General features: G+C 54.3%; 1 protein-coding gene across 1 annotated transcript in view; it reads left to right on the forward strand.

Annotated features, from left to right (window-relative positions):
* Muc5b (mucin 5B, oligomeric mucus/gel-forming) overlaps positions 1–12,218 on the forward strand; it is a 36,610-nt gene that overhangs the window by 6,983 nt on the left and 17,409 nt on the right. The window contains exons 10-25 of the mRNA XM_045135441.1: positions 299–416; positions 508–646; positions 875–985; positions 1,281–1,350; positions 1,681–1,818; positions 2,181–2,345; positions 2,498–2,592; positions 3,766–3,892; positions 4,149–4,404; positions 5,290–5,345; positions 5,600–5,700; positions 5,932–6,083; positions 6,386–6,524; positions 6,624–6,737; positions 10,278–10,457; positions 10,806–11,045. Coding sequence (XP_044991376.1) covers positions 299–416; positions 508–646; positions 875–985; positions 1,281–1,350; positions 1,681–1,818; positions 2,181–2,345; positions 2,498–2,592; positions 3,766–3,892; positions 4,149–4,404; positions 5,290–5,345; positions 5,600–5,700; positions 5,932–6,083; positions 6,386–6,524; positions 6,624–6,737; positions 10,278–10,457; positions 10,806–11,045 — 2,201 coding nt within the window. The remainder of the gene's footprint in view (positions 1–298; positions 417–507; positions 647–874; positions 986–1,280; positions 1,351–1,680; positions 1,819–2,180; positions 2,346–2,497; positions 2,593–3,765; positions 3,893–4,148; positions 4,405–5,289; positions 5,346–5,599; positions 5,701–5,931; positions 6,084–6,385; positions 6,525–6,623; positions 6,738–10,277; positions 10,458–10,805; positions 11,046–12,218) is intronic.

Consider the following 12,218-nt stretch of genomic DNA (forward strand, 5'->3'; position numbering starts at 1 on the left):
CACCCTGAGACTACATAGGGAATACCAGGTCAGCTTGGGCTAGAGTGAGACCCTACCTCAAAAAACCAAAAAATAGCTAGAGATCATCAGATATATGCACGAAAAAAGAGTATGTGTCATGAGCTCTGGGGGTCAGATGGGGCAACTAAGGCCCAGAGGAGCTTATCCCAGGCTGTTGGGGTTCAGGCTGGGCAGCATCCTGAACAGCAGTCTAGAGACCCTTCGATCTGCCTAGGGCTGGGGTCTTCTTAGAGGCAAGCTGCCCTGTGCGGTCTGCAGTCACTGTCCCTTCCCTCAGGCACGGTTCTGGATGATGTCACACACACGGGCTGCCTGCCCCTAGACCAGTGTCCCTGCACCCATGGTGGACGCACCTATGCCCCCGGAGCTTCCTTCTCCACCAGCTGCAGATCCTGGTAGGCTGGCCAGTCTCCATGGGGGTGAGTGAGGTGGGGCCCACCTCTTCTCACTGCACCCCCTTCTGCTCATGGTCTCCCCCTGCAACAGCACCTGCTCTGGGGGACTGTGGCAGTGCCAGGATCTGCCATGCCCTGGCACCTGCTCTGTGCAAGGCGGCTCCCACATCTTCACCTACGACGAGAAGCTCTATGAGGTGCACGGAGACTGCAACTACATCTTGTCCAAGGTGCGGCTGCAGACAGGGTCTGTGGACATCAGACTCTCCTGGGGGACCCTCAACCCCTTCTGCCCTGGTGAGGTTCTCATGAAGGCTATTAACATGGATGATTATCATGGTGAACTCCAAGCTGCCTGGAGGTGACCAGAACACCTGAAGCCATCTTCCCATAGAGCTGCATCTGCCCCTTGTGGGGTTGTTCATGGTTGTCCGATGCTTTGGTGGGTTTCTCCACAGAAATGTGCTGACAATGCCTTCACCGTGCTAGCTGAGCTGCGGAAGTGTGGCCTGACGGACACTGAGAACTGCCTCAAAACTGTGACCCTCAGCCTCAATGGAGGAGATACGGTGAGGATCGGGGGTGCCCTGGCCACCTGCACCCTCCGGGCTGGGAGCAGTAGAGGCAGGGAAGCCTGCAGAGTGGGGACAGGTCAGGGCAAAGAGAGTCCTCAACTCCTTCTCAGGCCTCCAGGCAGGGATAACCACTTCCCAGGCGGCCATTCTGGAACCTACTTCTGATGCAGGCCTGAGCTCTGCTCCGGGCTCTGTCCCTGTGCATGGCTGGGGTGGGGGGTCCTTCTGTGAGCAGATGGGTGATGGGCCAGTGGGCACTAACCCTGCTTCCCCCACCTGCCCCGACCAGACCATCCAGGTCCAGGCTAACGGTGCTGTGTTCCTGAACTCCATCTACACTCAGCTACCTCTGTCAGCAGGTGCGTGGGTCGCCAGGACAGTGAGTCAGGGCTGGTACCTTTAGTGAGTGGTCAGGTCTCATGGGCAGATTCTAGCTCAGTTCCTGGCGAGCTTTTGGTGGCCTTAGACAGCTCTAGAACTTCCTATATTCTGACAAGGGTCACACCCTGTTTGCCATTGAAACCCTGTTTACCTGACCTCTCGGGGACAGTTGATGGCCACTCATAATCCATGCCTACTTAGCGGCCGTGGGAATAGGAGCTCTTCAGGTGTCCCACTGTCTGTCCTGGCCAGTACTGCTCCATCTGGAAGGCCAGCCTCTGTCGTGCCTGATTCCTCTCTCCCCATAGCCAACGTCACCATCTTCAGGCCCTCGTCCTTCTTCATCCTGGTGCAGACGGGCATCGGGCTGCAGCTGCAGGTACAGCTGGTGCCCCTCATGCAGGTGTTCGTCAGGCTGGACTCTTCCCACCATGGCCAGACATGTGGTGAGGCGCCCTTGTGGGCTTTGAGGCAGGCCTGGAGGGGTTGGAGCCAGGCTCAGCTCTAGGCTGCAGAGGCTGATAGTGGATGGGGATGGAGGAGCAGCCATTCCCATGTTTGGTGGAGACCCCAGCACCACCCAGGGCACTTGACATATAATGGGGTAGCCAGGGAAGTGGTTTGGGAAGATGGAGAGCGAGTTGTACTGCCCCGACTCGGGCTGGTCCTGCTGGGGCCTTATCTATCTGTGGATGCTTCTAGAAGCACCCCCGGGGAAGGAGCTCTCTGCCCAGTCCTCCTTATGTCGGGTTCCCGGGGAGAATGGCCAGCCTGTACAACCCATTAATCCCCCACCCCTGGCCCCCAGGCCTGTGTGGGAATTTTAACCGGAACCAGGCAGATGACTTCGCGGCCCTGAGTGGAGTGGTGGAGGGCACAGGCGCCGCCTTTGCCAACACTTGGAAGACCCAGGCCACTTGCCCCAATGCCAAGAACACGTTTGAGGATCCCTGCTCACTGAGCGTGGAGAATGGTAACCCGCCCACCCCAGGCCACCCTGGGTCACCCTGGTAGCACTTCCTGACACAGGGACACAGGGACAGCAGGGTAGGGTTTGGAGACCTCCACATGGGCAAGAAGACCCGGTGGGCCAGAGACAGTGCTCCATGTCTGTCCCTCCCCCAGAGGACTATGCGCAGCACTGGTGCTCACTGCTGAACAACCCCACGGGTGTCTTCTCTGCCTGCCACGCCACCGTCAGCCCTGCAGCCTACTACTCGGTGAGTCCGGGACCTGCTGAGGAACGGTGCAGAGGAGCGGCATAAAGCGTCCTTGGAGACTGGCTCCTAAGCCCTCTCACCACTGCCTACCCGGTGTTTGCTGTTTGCTGTTTGCTGTTTGTTTCTTTTCTTTCTTTCTTTCCATGCCGCTAAGTAGGCATGGATTATGAGTGACCATCAACTGTCCCTGAGAGGTCAGGTAAACAGGGTTTCAGTGGCAAGCAGGGTGTGACCCTTGTTGGAATATAGGAAGTTCTAGAGCTGTGTAAGGCCACCAAAAGCTCACCAGGAACTGAGCTAGAATCGGCACCATGAGACATGACCACTCACTATTTTTTAAAGCAGGGTCTTGCTCCAGCCCAAGCTGATCTGGAATTAGTCTCAGGCTGGCCTTGAACTCACCGTGATCCTCCTACCTCTGTCTCTCGAGTGCTGGGATTAAAGGTGTGCACCACCACACTCAGCTTTTGTTTCTTCAGTTTTTTTTTAAATATTTAATTTATTAATTGGAGAGAGAGAAAGACAGGGAGACATATATATATATAGAGAGAGAGAGGATGGGTATGCCAGGGTCTCCAGCCTCTGCAAACGAATTCCAGACGCATGTGCCACCTTGTGCATCTGGTTTACATAGCTACTGGGGAATGGAACCTGGGTCCTTAGGCTTAGCAGGCAAGTGCCTTAACTGCTAAGCCAGCTCTCCGGCCCTGTTTTTTCTTCCTCCCTTCCTCCCTCCCTCCCTCCCTCCCTCCCTCCCTCCCTTCCTTCCTTCCTTCCTTTTTCTCTTTTCTTCTCTCCTCTCCTCTTCTCTTTTCTTTTCTTTTTGAGGCAGGGTCTCATTCTAGCCCAGGCTGAACTAGAACTCATTCTGCAGCCCCAGGCTGGCCTCAAAACTCATGGTGTTTCTCCTATCTCAGCCTCCCGTGTGCTGGGCATGCATCACCACTCCCCACTAGGTGTTTACTTTTGGGGGATCTGAAGGAAGCCACAAAGTGAGAGGTTAAAAATGTCTTGGCTGGGCTTGATGGAGCCCTTCACAGCTTCTGTCTCTCCCCTTGCAGCAGAACTCTGGCCTTTGCCAGGGCTCAGCCAATGCTTGCAGGGGGGAAGCTGAATGGGTGACTAAGGACCCTGGGGGACAGAGGTCCCTGACACCCTGATATCCTCTTCCAGAACTGCATGTTCGACACGTGTAACTGTGAGAAGAGCGAGGACTGCATGTGCGCCGCCCTGTCCTCCTACGTGCGTGCCTGTGCGGCCAGGGGCGTGCTTCTCCGAGGCTGGAGGGATGGTGTCTGCTGTGAGTAGGCTGGGGGTCAGCCAGGCACCCTGTCCGGGGGACACACCCCCACAGCAGTTGTGTGGGCCTTGTTCCCAGCTGGGGCCGGGAACCACTGGGGACCCCCAACAGCAGCAGCTATAGCTGTGGTTTCTGTCCCATCCTTTGTCTCCTGTCAATTTACTGATGGGGTCCCTGAGTCTAGGGTGAGGCAGAAGAAAGGCTAAGCCAGTTCACTGGGCCACTGACCACTGTGTCCCCACCCTGCCTCCCACAGCCAAGTACATGAACAACTGTCCCAGGTCCCAGAGCTATGCCTACGTGGTGGACACCTGCCAGCCCACCTGCCGCTCCCTGAGTGAGGCTGACGTCACCTGTGGCATCTCCTTTGTGCCTGTGGATGGCTGTACCTGCCCACCTGGCACCTTCCTCAATGACGTGGGCTTGTGTGTGCCTCCCGAGGAGTGTCCCTGCTACTTCCGTGGCACTGTGGTGGCTCCTGGGGAGGTTGTCCAAGACGATGGCATGGTGTGGTAAGGAAGGCTGCCTGTGTGCCCTCCTGTTGCTCATGACTCGGGTTGGGGGGTGGTGTCTCTAGCTGCTGCTAAGTCTGCACCCAGAATTTCGTGTGCCTCTCACGGAGAGTTTTAAGACACACAGGAGGGAACTCATGCTGGGTGGATGAGGGCACCTGCCACCTGCCAGACCTCATGTGAAGAAGGGAGAGGGGGCACCTGACAGGCAGTTCTCAGCTGAGTCCAACAGGGTATGCCCCACCCCACCCCCTGACTTCAAAGGTACCTCCTTTATAGCTGTGTAAGTCAGTTTCCTGTTACTATAATGAAAGCCTGAGACAATGAAGTTATAAAGAGAGAAGGCTGTTTGGGCTAACAGTTTGAAGCCAAAACTGTGTCTGTCATATGACAGAGTAGTCCTGTGGCTTTGGGCCTGTGGTGATGTAGTATATCATGGTGGCAGCATGTGTGAGCAAAACCGCTCACCTCATGGTACAGGACAAAGAGACTGAGTGAGGAAGAAGGGGCGGACATCCCACCATCCTCTCCAATAACCTGACTTCCTCCTACGTGGCCTGCCTCTTAACAGCTCCACCACGTCCTGGTCACAACCTCAGCTGGTCCCCAAGCCTTTGACACTTGGGAAGACGGAAGACAGCCAAGCTCTAAACTGTAGCCCAAACCGAGGGCCATGTCCCGCCCCCCACATGCACGGTCTTCATGCCCACTCTAGCACCTTCTCAGGATCCGAGCTCTTTACAGAGATCCTAGCAGCAGGCACTGTCCCAGCCTCCAGAGGAGACGGGGAGGCCTGTAGGGACCCAGCCCTTGACAAGATGCAAGAATCCCTGAGGTGGGGGGCGGGGGGTCAACGGGCCTTGAGCATGGTGCCGTCTCTTGTAGCTCATGCACGAGCGGGGAGCTGAGCTGCCTGGGATCCATGCTGAAGAGAAGCATAGGTAACATCCCACCTTTTCCCTCGCTTGGACCCTACCTCAGGCACTGTGCCAAGATGCCATGAGACAAAAGGGGCTCCTAGGCTCTGTCCTGCACTGTGGCCAGGGGCTTCTTGGTGCCGGGATGCACCCCTGGGGCAGATCTGTATAGCTTGGATGTTCAGGCCAGAGCCGTGAGCAGCAGGACAGGGTCTGTAGGCTCCAGGGGCCAGGTCCGCCGGGCCCGCAACCTCTGCTCACACGCTGCGCTTCCCCAGGCTGTGCCGCGCCCATGGTGTACCTGGACTGCAACAACGCCTCGGCCGGCGACCCTGGAGCGGAGTGCCTCAGAAGCTGCTACACGCTCGACGTGGACTGTGTGAGCTTCCCTGAGCTGCAAGGAGGGTGAACCGTGGGAGGGCGCAGCTTCCTGAACTACGGGGCTCCTGGACCCAGCGATTCTGGTGTTGCCGAATGGCCCAGTGGCTGTGGGCCTTGCTGACCCTGGATGGCCTCGTATGGGCAGTGTCCATTTGCTCGTGGGTCCCCGAGTAGGGTTGAGTGAACAGGCTGCCGTCAGGGTCTCTGACCAGGCCACCTGTACCCACAGTTCAGCACACACTGTGTCTCGGGTTGCGTGTGTCCCCCAGGACTGGTGGCAGATGGGAACGGGGGCTGTGTTGCTGAGGAAGACTGCCCCTGTGTGCACAACGAGGCCACCTACACACCTGGGGAGACCATCCGGGTGGACTGTAACACCTGGTAGGTGTCAGGCCCCTCAAAGCAGGTGGGAAGGTGTCTCACAGGGACACCGGCCGGAGCTGACCTTGGTGGGGCAGGGGTCCCAGCAGGTGCGGGCAAGATGATCACAAGACCCATTTCTTTAGGAAGGGCTGGGTTTCCAGCTGGGGTTGATTGTGCATAACCATGTAAGAGTCCACCTTGCCACAGCCTGAACCTGGGTCCTAGAGAGCAAGGGTGATGTGGTAGCACAGGGCTGGGATGGCTGGCCTCAAGGGGCAGGCTCCTGTCAGCAGACACCCGCTCCCCCGCCCACCGCTCAGCACGTGCCGGAACCGCCGGTGGGAATGCACCAACAAGGCCTGCCTGGGTACCTGTGTGGCTTACGGAGACGGCCACTTCATCACTTTCGACGGAGAGCGCTACAGCTTTGAAGGCAGCTGCGAGTACACTCTAGCTCAGGTGTGTGGGTCCCCCGGCACTGCCCTCCCCGTGCCCCTCCCACGGATGCTTGCTTCTGGGCCTTGACCATGCCCAGAGCTTAGTCTCTTCCTATCTCAGGACTACTGTGGAGGCAATGCCAGCACCAATGGGACCTTCCGCATTGTCACAGAGAATGTGCCCTGTGGGACCACGGGGACCACCTGCTCCAAGGCCATCAAGCTCTTTGTGGAGGTAAGGGTATACCTGCAGCCACCGGACCCTCCTTTCTGCCTCTGCAGGCCGCAGCCTTCAGCTCTACCCCGTTTCCCAGCCATACTCCTGAGGGCACCAGAGCAGATGTCCCAAACCCGGTGCTTATGAGAGCAGACACTTAAGGTTTCTTATCCTAGAGTCAGAGTCAGGCCAAGGCAGGCAGGGCCATCTCCATACAGAAGTGGGAAGATCCTTCCTGCTTTTCCCAGATGGGGACACCCGGTGCACTTGACTTGCCACTGCCCCCTTCTGTTTTACCTCCATCTCACAGCCTTCTGCTATGTGTCTTTCTTGCTTGTCAGTTATAAGGTCACTAACATTGAATTTAAGCCATATCCAGGTAGTTGGGAAAGATTCCAGTTTAAGACCCTTCAAAGAACTTCTTCCCTTTTTCTTAGTTTGAATATGAGTGTTGCAGTCAGGTTCACATTGCTGGCAGAAATCACCCGACCCAAAGCAGCTTTTGGGGGAAGGGGGTTTATTTTGGCTTAGAGACTCGAGGGGATGCTGCATGATGGCAGGGAAAATGATGACATGAGCAGAGGGTGGACATCACCTTCTGGGCAACATAAGGTGGACAATAGCAACAAGAGAGTGTGCCAAACACTGGCAAGGGGACACTAACTATAACACCCATAAGCCCGTCCCCAATAATACACTGCCTCCAGGAGGTGGTAATTCCCAACTGCCATCAGCTGGGGAAACTAACATTCAGAATACCTAAGTTTATAGGGGATACCTGACTCAAACCACCACATTCTACCCCCTGGCCCCCATGAACTGAACCATCCATGATGTAAAATGCAATGCATTGAGTCCAACTTTCAAAGTTCCCACACTTTTTATCAATCCTAATGATGTTCAAACATTCTCATATTCAGAGTTTTTTTTTTTTTTTTTTTTTTTTGGTTTTTCGAGGTAGGGTCTTACTCTAGCCCAGGCTGTCAAAGATCGTTTAACTGGGTTATAATACCAAAGAATAACCCCCAAACACATAATGGCACAGAATAAACATCATTCACACTGCAAAAGATGGCACTGATTATAGCAAAGAAATATTCAACCCATACAAATTTAAAACAATCCGGGCAAATATCATACTTGTAGCTCCAAGACCAACCAACAACTCTAGCCAATGACAAGTCTCCAAGTCTGATAATTCTAACCAGCAACAAGTCTCTGGAGTTCTAATTCCGCCCCTCCAGCTAGGCTACTCACAGTCCTGGAAAACTTCATCAGGGCCGGCAGCTTTCCTTAGCAGCCATCTCATGGTCCCGGCATCTCCACTGGGTCTCCACTGCAACCCACGGTTCATCCTCATGGCCCCATCAGGTCTCCATGCTGGCATCCAGCAAACCTGCTTCACACTGCCCATGGCCATTTCCAAAACACAAGACCGTGTTGCAAACTCAATGACCCTGTCTTTCCTGCATTTCTTAGACTCCATGATACCAAGTAGGGTGCCAATTTGTTAATCCAAGGGGGACTGAAGCAGACTTTGAAGAACAGGGCACTCCTTGAGCACTCAGGCCCCTTCAAAAGACTGTATTCTTTCTGTTGTCCCAGTGCCGGTCAGCTGGCCCAATCTCAATTGCAACTGAACAGGCAGCAGTTTCAGCCTAAAGATATTTTATTGTCCCGTAACCTTCTGCTCACATCAATCTGTTTCTATGCAAAGGAACCCTGCCCAAATTCTCAGGACTTGGGCATAACAGCAAGCCTCTCACACAAACTGCCTCTAGCCCAGTCCAGGCAAAGCTTTTTCTTATCCTCATGAGCCAAACCTCACAGTCCATAGTTCTTACTGCATTCAGGTCTTTTAATTCTGACCAGAATAGTCCATTGAGCTGTACTTACAGCACTGTGAGGCATCTCTTAGGCCAAGGTTTCAAATCCTTCCACATTCCTCTTGAAAATCAGGTCCAAAGGCCAAAACCACACAGTCAGGTGTCTAGCAGCAAATGACACCACTTCTCAATACTACTTTACTGTTGCAGTCAAGTTTGTATTGCTGGCAGAAATCACCCAAACGAGCAGCTTTTGGGGAAAAAGGGTTTATTTTGGCTTATAGTCTCGAAGGGATGCTCCACAATGGCAGGGGAAATGATGGCATGAGCAAAGGGTGGACATCACCCTCTGGCCAACATAAGGTAGACAATAGCAACAGGAGTGTGCCAAACACTGGCAAGGGGACACTGGCTATAATACCATAAACCTGCCCCCAACAATACACTGCCTCCAGGAGGTGTTAATTCCCACCTGCCATCAGCTAGGGAGACTAGCATTCAGAACACTTATGTTTATGGGGCACACCTGAATCAAACCGCCACAGTCAGCTATCTTTATGGTCTCAAAAGATAAAAATGCTTATGTTAAGCTTTAACCCTTTTATAAAAAACATTTTTATTTATTAATTTGAAAGAGAGAGGGGGCTGAATATGGCCATGCCAGGGCCTCCTGCTGCTGCAAGTGAACTCCAGACACATATGTCACTTTGAGCACCTAGCTTTCCATGAGTACTCAGGATCTGAACCCAGGCCAGCAGGCTTTGCAAGCAAGCCCCGTTAGTCAATGAGCCATCTTCCTAGTCCCTTTAAACCTCTTTTTTATAAAAACAATTCATATGTGCATAGGTGCACATGTGTATATGTGCTGTGGAGGTCAGAAGTGGGCGTCAGGTATCTTCCTCAGTTGCTCTCCACTTTATTTACTGAGGCAGGATCTCTCACTTGAACCTAGGACTCACTGATTCCACTGGTCCAGCTATCCAGCTTGCCCCAGGGATCCCTTTTCTGTGCCTCCAAAGTTTGGAGGTTACAGATAGGTCATCCTACCTACCCCACATTCATGTGAATAGTTGGAATCCAAACTCCGGTCTTGCCAGGTGTGGTGGCACATGTCTTTAATCCCAGCACTTGGGAGGCAGAGGTAGGAGGATCGCCATGAGTTCAAGGCCACCCTGTGACTATGTAGTGAATTCTGGGTCAGCCTGGGCTAGAATGAAACCCTACTTCAAAAAAAAACAAACAAACTGGAGGCTCCAAACTCTAGTCTTCACACTTGCCTTGTAATCCCTTTATACACTCCCTAGTCTCCAAATACCTTTTTTCTAATAATGTGATGCTCACAGATCCTGAGGGTTAAACCATACACATATCTTGGCAGGGGACACAATTCATCCCACCATGCCCAGTGTCCCATTTCTGGCAAAGGCCAGTCAGAATTCACAGGATGTAAAACAGAGCTACTGGTTGCAATGCACATCCCTCTTAAGAGCTAGGGTCAAGCCAAAGGCGTGGCCAGCTAGAAGGGGTGACATAGGATATGACATGGTATAGCAGGAGCTTTCAGGGCTCTTCTGGTCACATGTGGCCTGTCCTCCCTGATCCCTCACACCATAAGTCCTTGAGCACCATGGGGTCCATGTCCAGATGGGACATCCCCCAAAGATTGCAGGTGTCCTCCTCTTGCCCCACTCCTGCTCCCTGTAGCATTGCCCTCATGTTTCTCCATCTACAGAGCTACGAGCTGATCCTCCAGGAAGGGAGTTTCAAGGTGGTGGAGAGAGGGCCGCATGGGGACCTCCCCTACAAGGTCCGCTACATGGGTATCTTCCTGGTCATCGAGACTCGCAGTGGGATGGTCGTGTCCTGGGACCGGAAGACCAGCGTGTTCATCCGGTTACAACAGCATTACAAGGTGAATGCAGACGCTGGGGTAGCAGTTGCTAAGGCTCTGCCGGGGCTGAGGCTGGCGGCTGACAAGGCTGCTGGGAGCTAGTCCAAGAAGTGGGCCGGGGGAGTGATACCACATGGCCAATAAGCTCTGGATGGTGAGCCAACTCTGCCCACTGGCCTCTGCAAGGCCACAGAGAGCTACAGGGAACAGGGGACATCCCCCTGCCTGCCCCTGGATCCATCTTGTCCCCCTTCAGGTTCACTAGGTACAGTCCAGGGCAACCAGACTCTCTCAGTGTTCTGCTACCAGACCAGGCTTCATTCCACCTGATTTAGCTGGCCTGGTTTGTCTCTTCCCGTGCGTCTGCAGGGCAGGGTCTGTGGCCTGTGTGGGAACTTCGATGACAGCGCCGTCAATGACTTCACCACGCGGAGCAACTCAGTGGTGGGTGACGCGCTGGAGTTTGGAAACAGCTGGAAGTTCTCACCGACCTGCCCCGATGCCGCGCTGCCCAAGGATCCCTGCACCGCCAACCCGCACCGCAAGTCCTGGGCCCAGAAACAGTGCAGCCTCATCAACAGTGCGACCTTCGCCGCCTGCCGCTCTCAGGTGGGGTTTTTGTCTGTCTCCTTTTTTCACAGTAGCTGTGTTTGGTGAGACCGGGCACACAGCAGGCCTGTGGGAGCTGTCTTAATTCAGTCAGAGCGCATAGATCATGGCCCTGGGTTTTCAGACCATGGGGCCAGATCTCCCTTCAGGTGAGCAACCATATGCAGTCATCTCCACTGTTCTGGAGTCAGCCCCTGACCATAGCTTCCATCTATGGCTCCCAGTGAAGGGAGCCTCGCCGCCTTCCCCAGTGATCCCTAGACCCTCCCAGTGTGCAGCGGGAAGAGGAGCACCAGCTGAACTCCCCCAGAGGGAGTGGTGGTCGGCCTTCAGAAAACTTCCAAAACTGGGGGGAATTTTGTGGCTTTAACCAAGACTCAAGTGCCCAACTAGGAACCCAGCTTCCTAGGACAGGGCTTCAGGCTGTGGCAGGAGGGCATCTCATGTAGGGTTATGGACAACCAATGTTCCTCACCTGTGCCCAGTACCCCTGGTCATTCTGTGTTTGTTCCTTGTGAGCAGGTGGCCAGTGTGACTCCTGGCTGCCCTGATTCTTGGCTTGGGAAGCTCACTGTGGCCTAACAATGTTGTCTCAGCTTCAGATGTCCCCATGGTGGAAAGAAGCAAGAACCTGAGTCCATTCTTGGTCTACCATCTGAGAGAGTATGAGTGGAGGGCTCCCCCTGCTCAGCCTGAGAAATCAGGCAGCTCCTTCATGTTGGGGTGGGTTAAACACATGGGTTATAGGTATGCTGGTCTGGAAGTTAAGTGACACTGGGCCAAAACAGCCATCCGCCACTGCTTCCTTGAGGCATGTTTACTGGGGCTGGGTAGTTCAGAGGATCTTGAGTGCCATCTCACTGCGGTGAATGGGGGACAAAACCTGCTATCTCCCAGAGCTACTGAAGAGCCAGAGCAGGGAGCCACCAGAAGTCACAGGAGCATCAGTCCAGGGAAGGCATATAGAAAGGTAGAGATGGGACAGAGGCTGGTGCTCTGGGGGTACAGAGAGACAGGGCGCAAAGGCAGAAGGCAAGAACAGAGAGTGGTGGTACCGGGATGTGATGGTGTGCTCGCAACCTGTAGGCCATGTGAACGGATTCACATAAAACGATCTGAAGAGCACGGGAGAAAGGATTGCACAGATGGACAGGTTACAGATGTGCAAGTTGG

Source organism: Jaculus jaculus, chromosome 1 (genome assembly GCF_020740685.1).
Source record: "Jaculus jaculus isolate mJacJac1 chromosome 1, mJacJac1.mat.Y.cur, whole genome shotgun sequence".
Taxonomy (NCBI): domain Eukaryota; kingdom Metazoa; phylum Chordata; class Mammalia; order Rodentia; family Dipodidae; genus Jaculus; species Jaculus jaculus.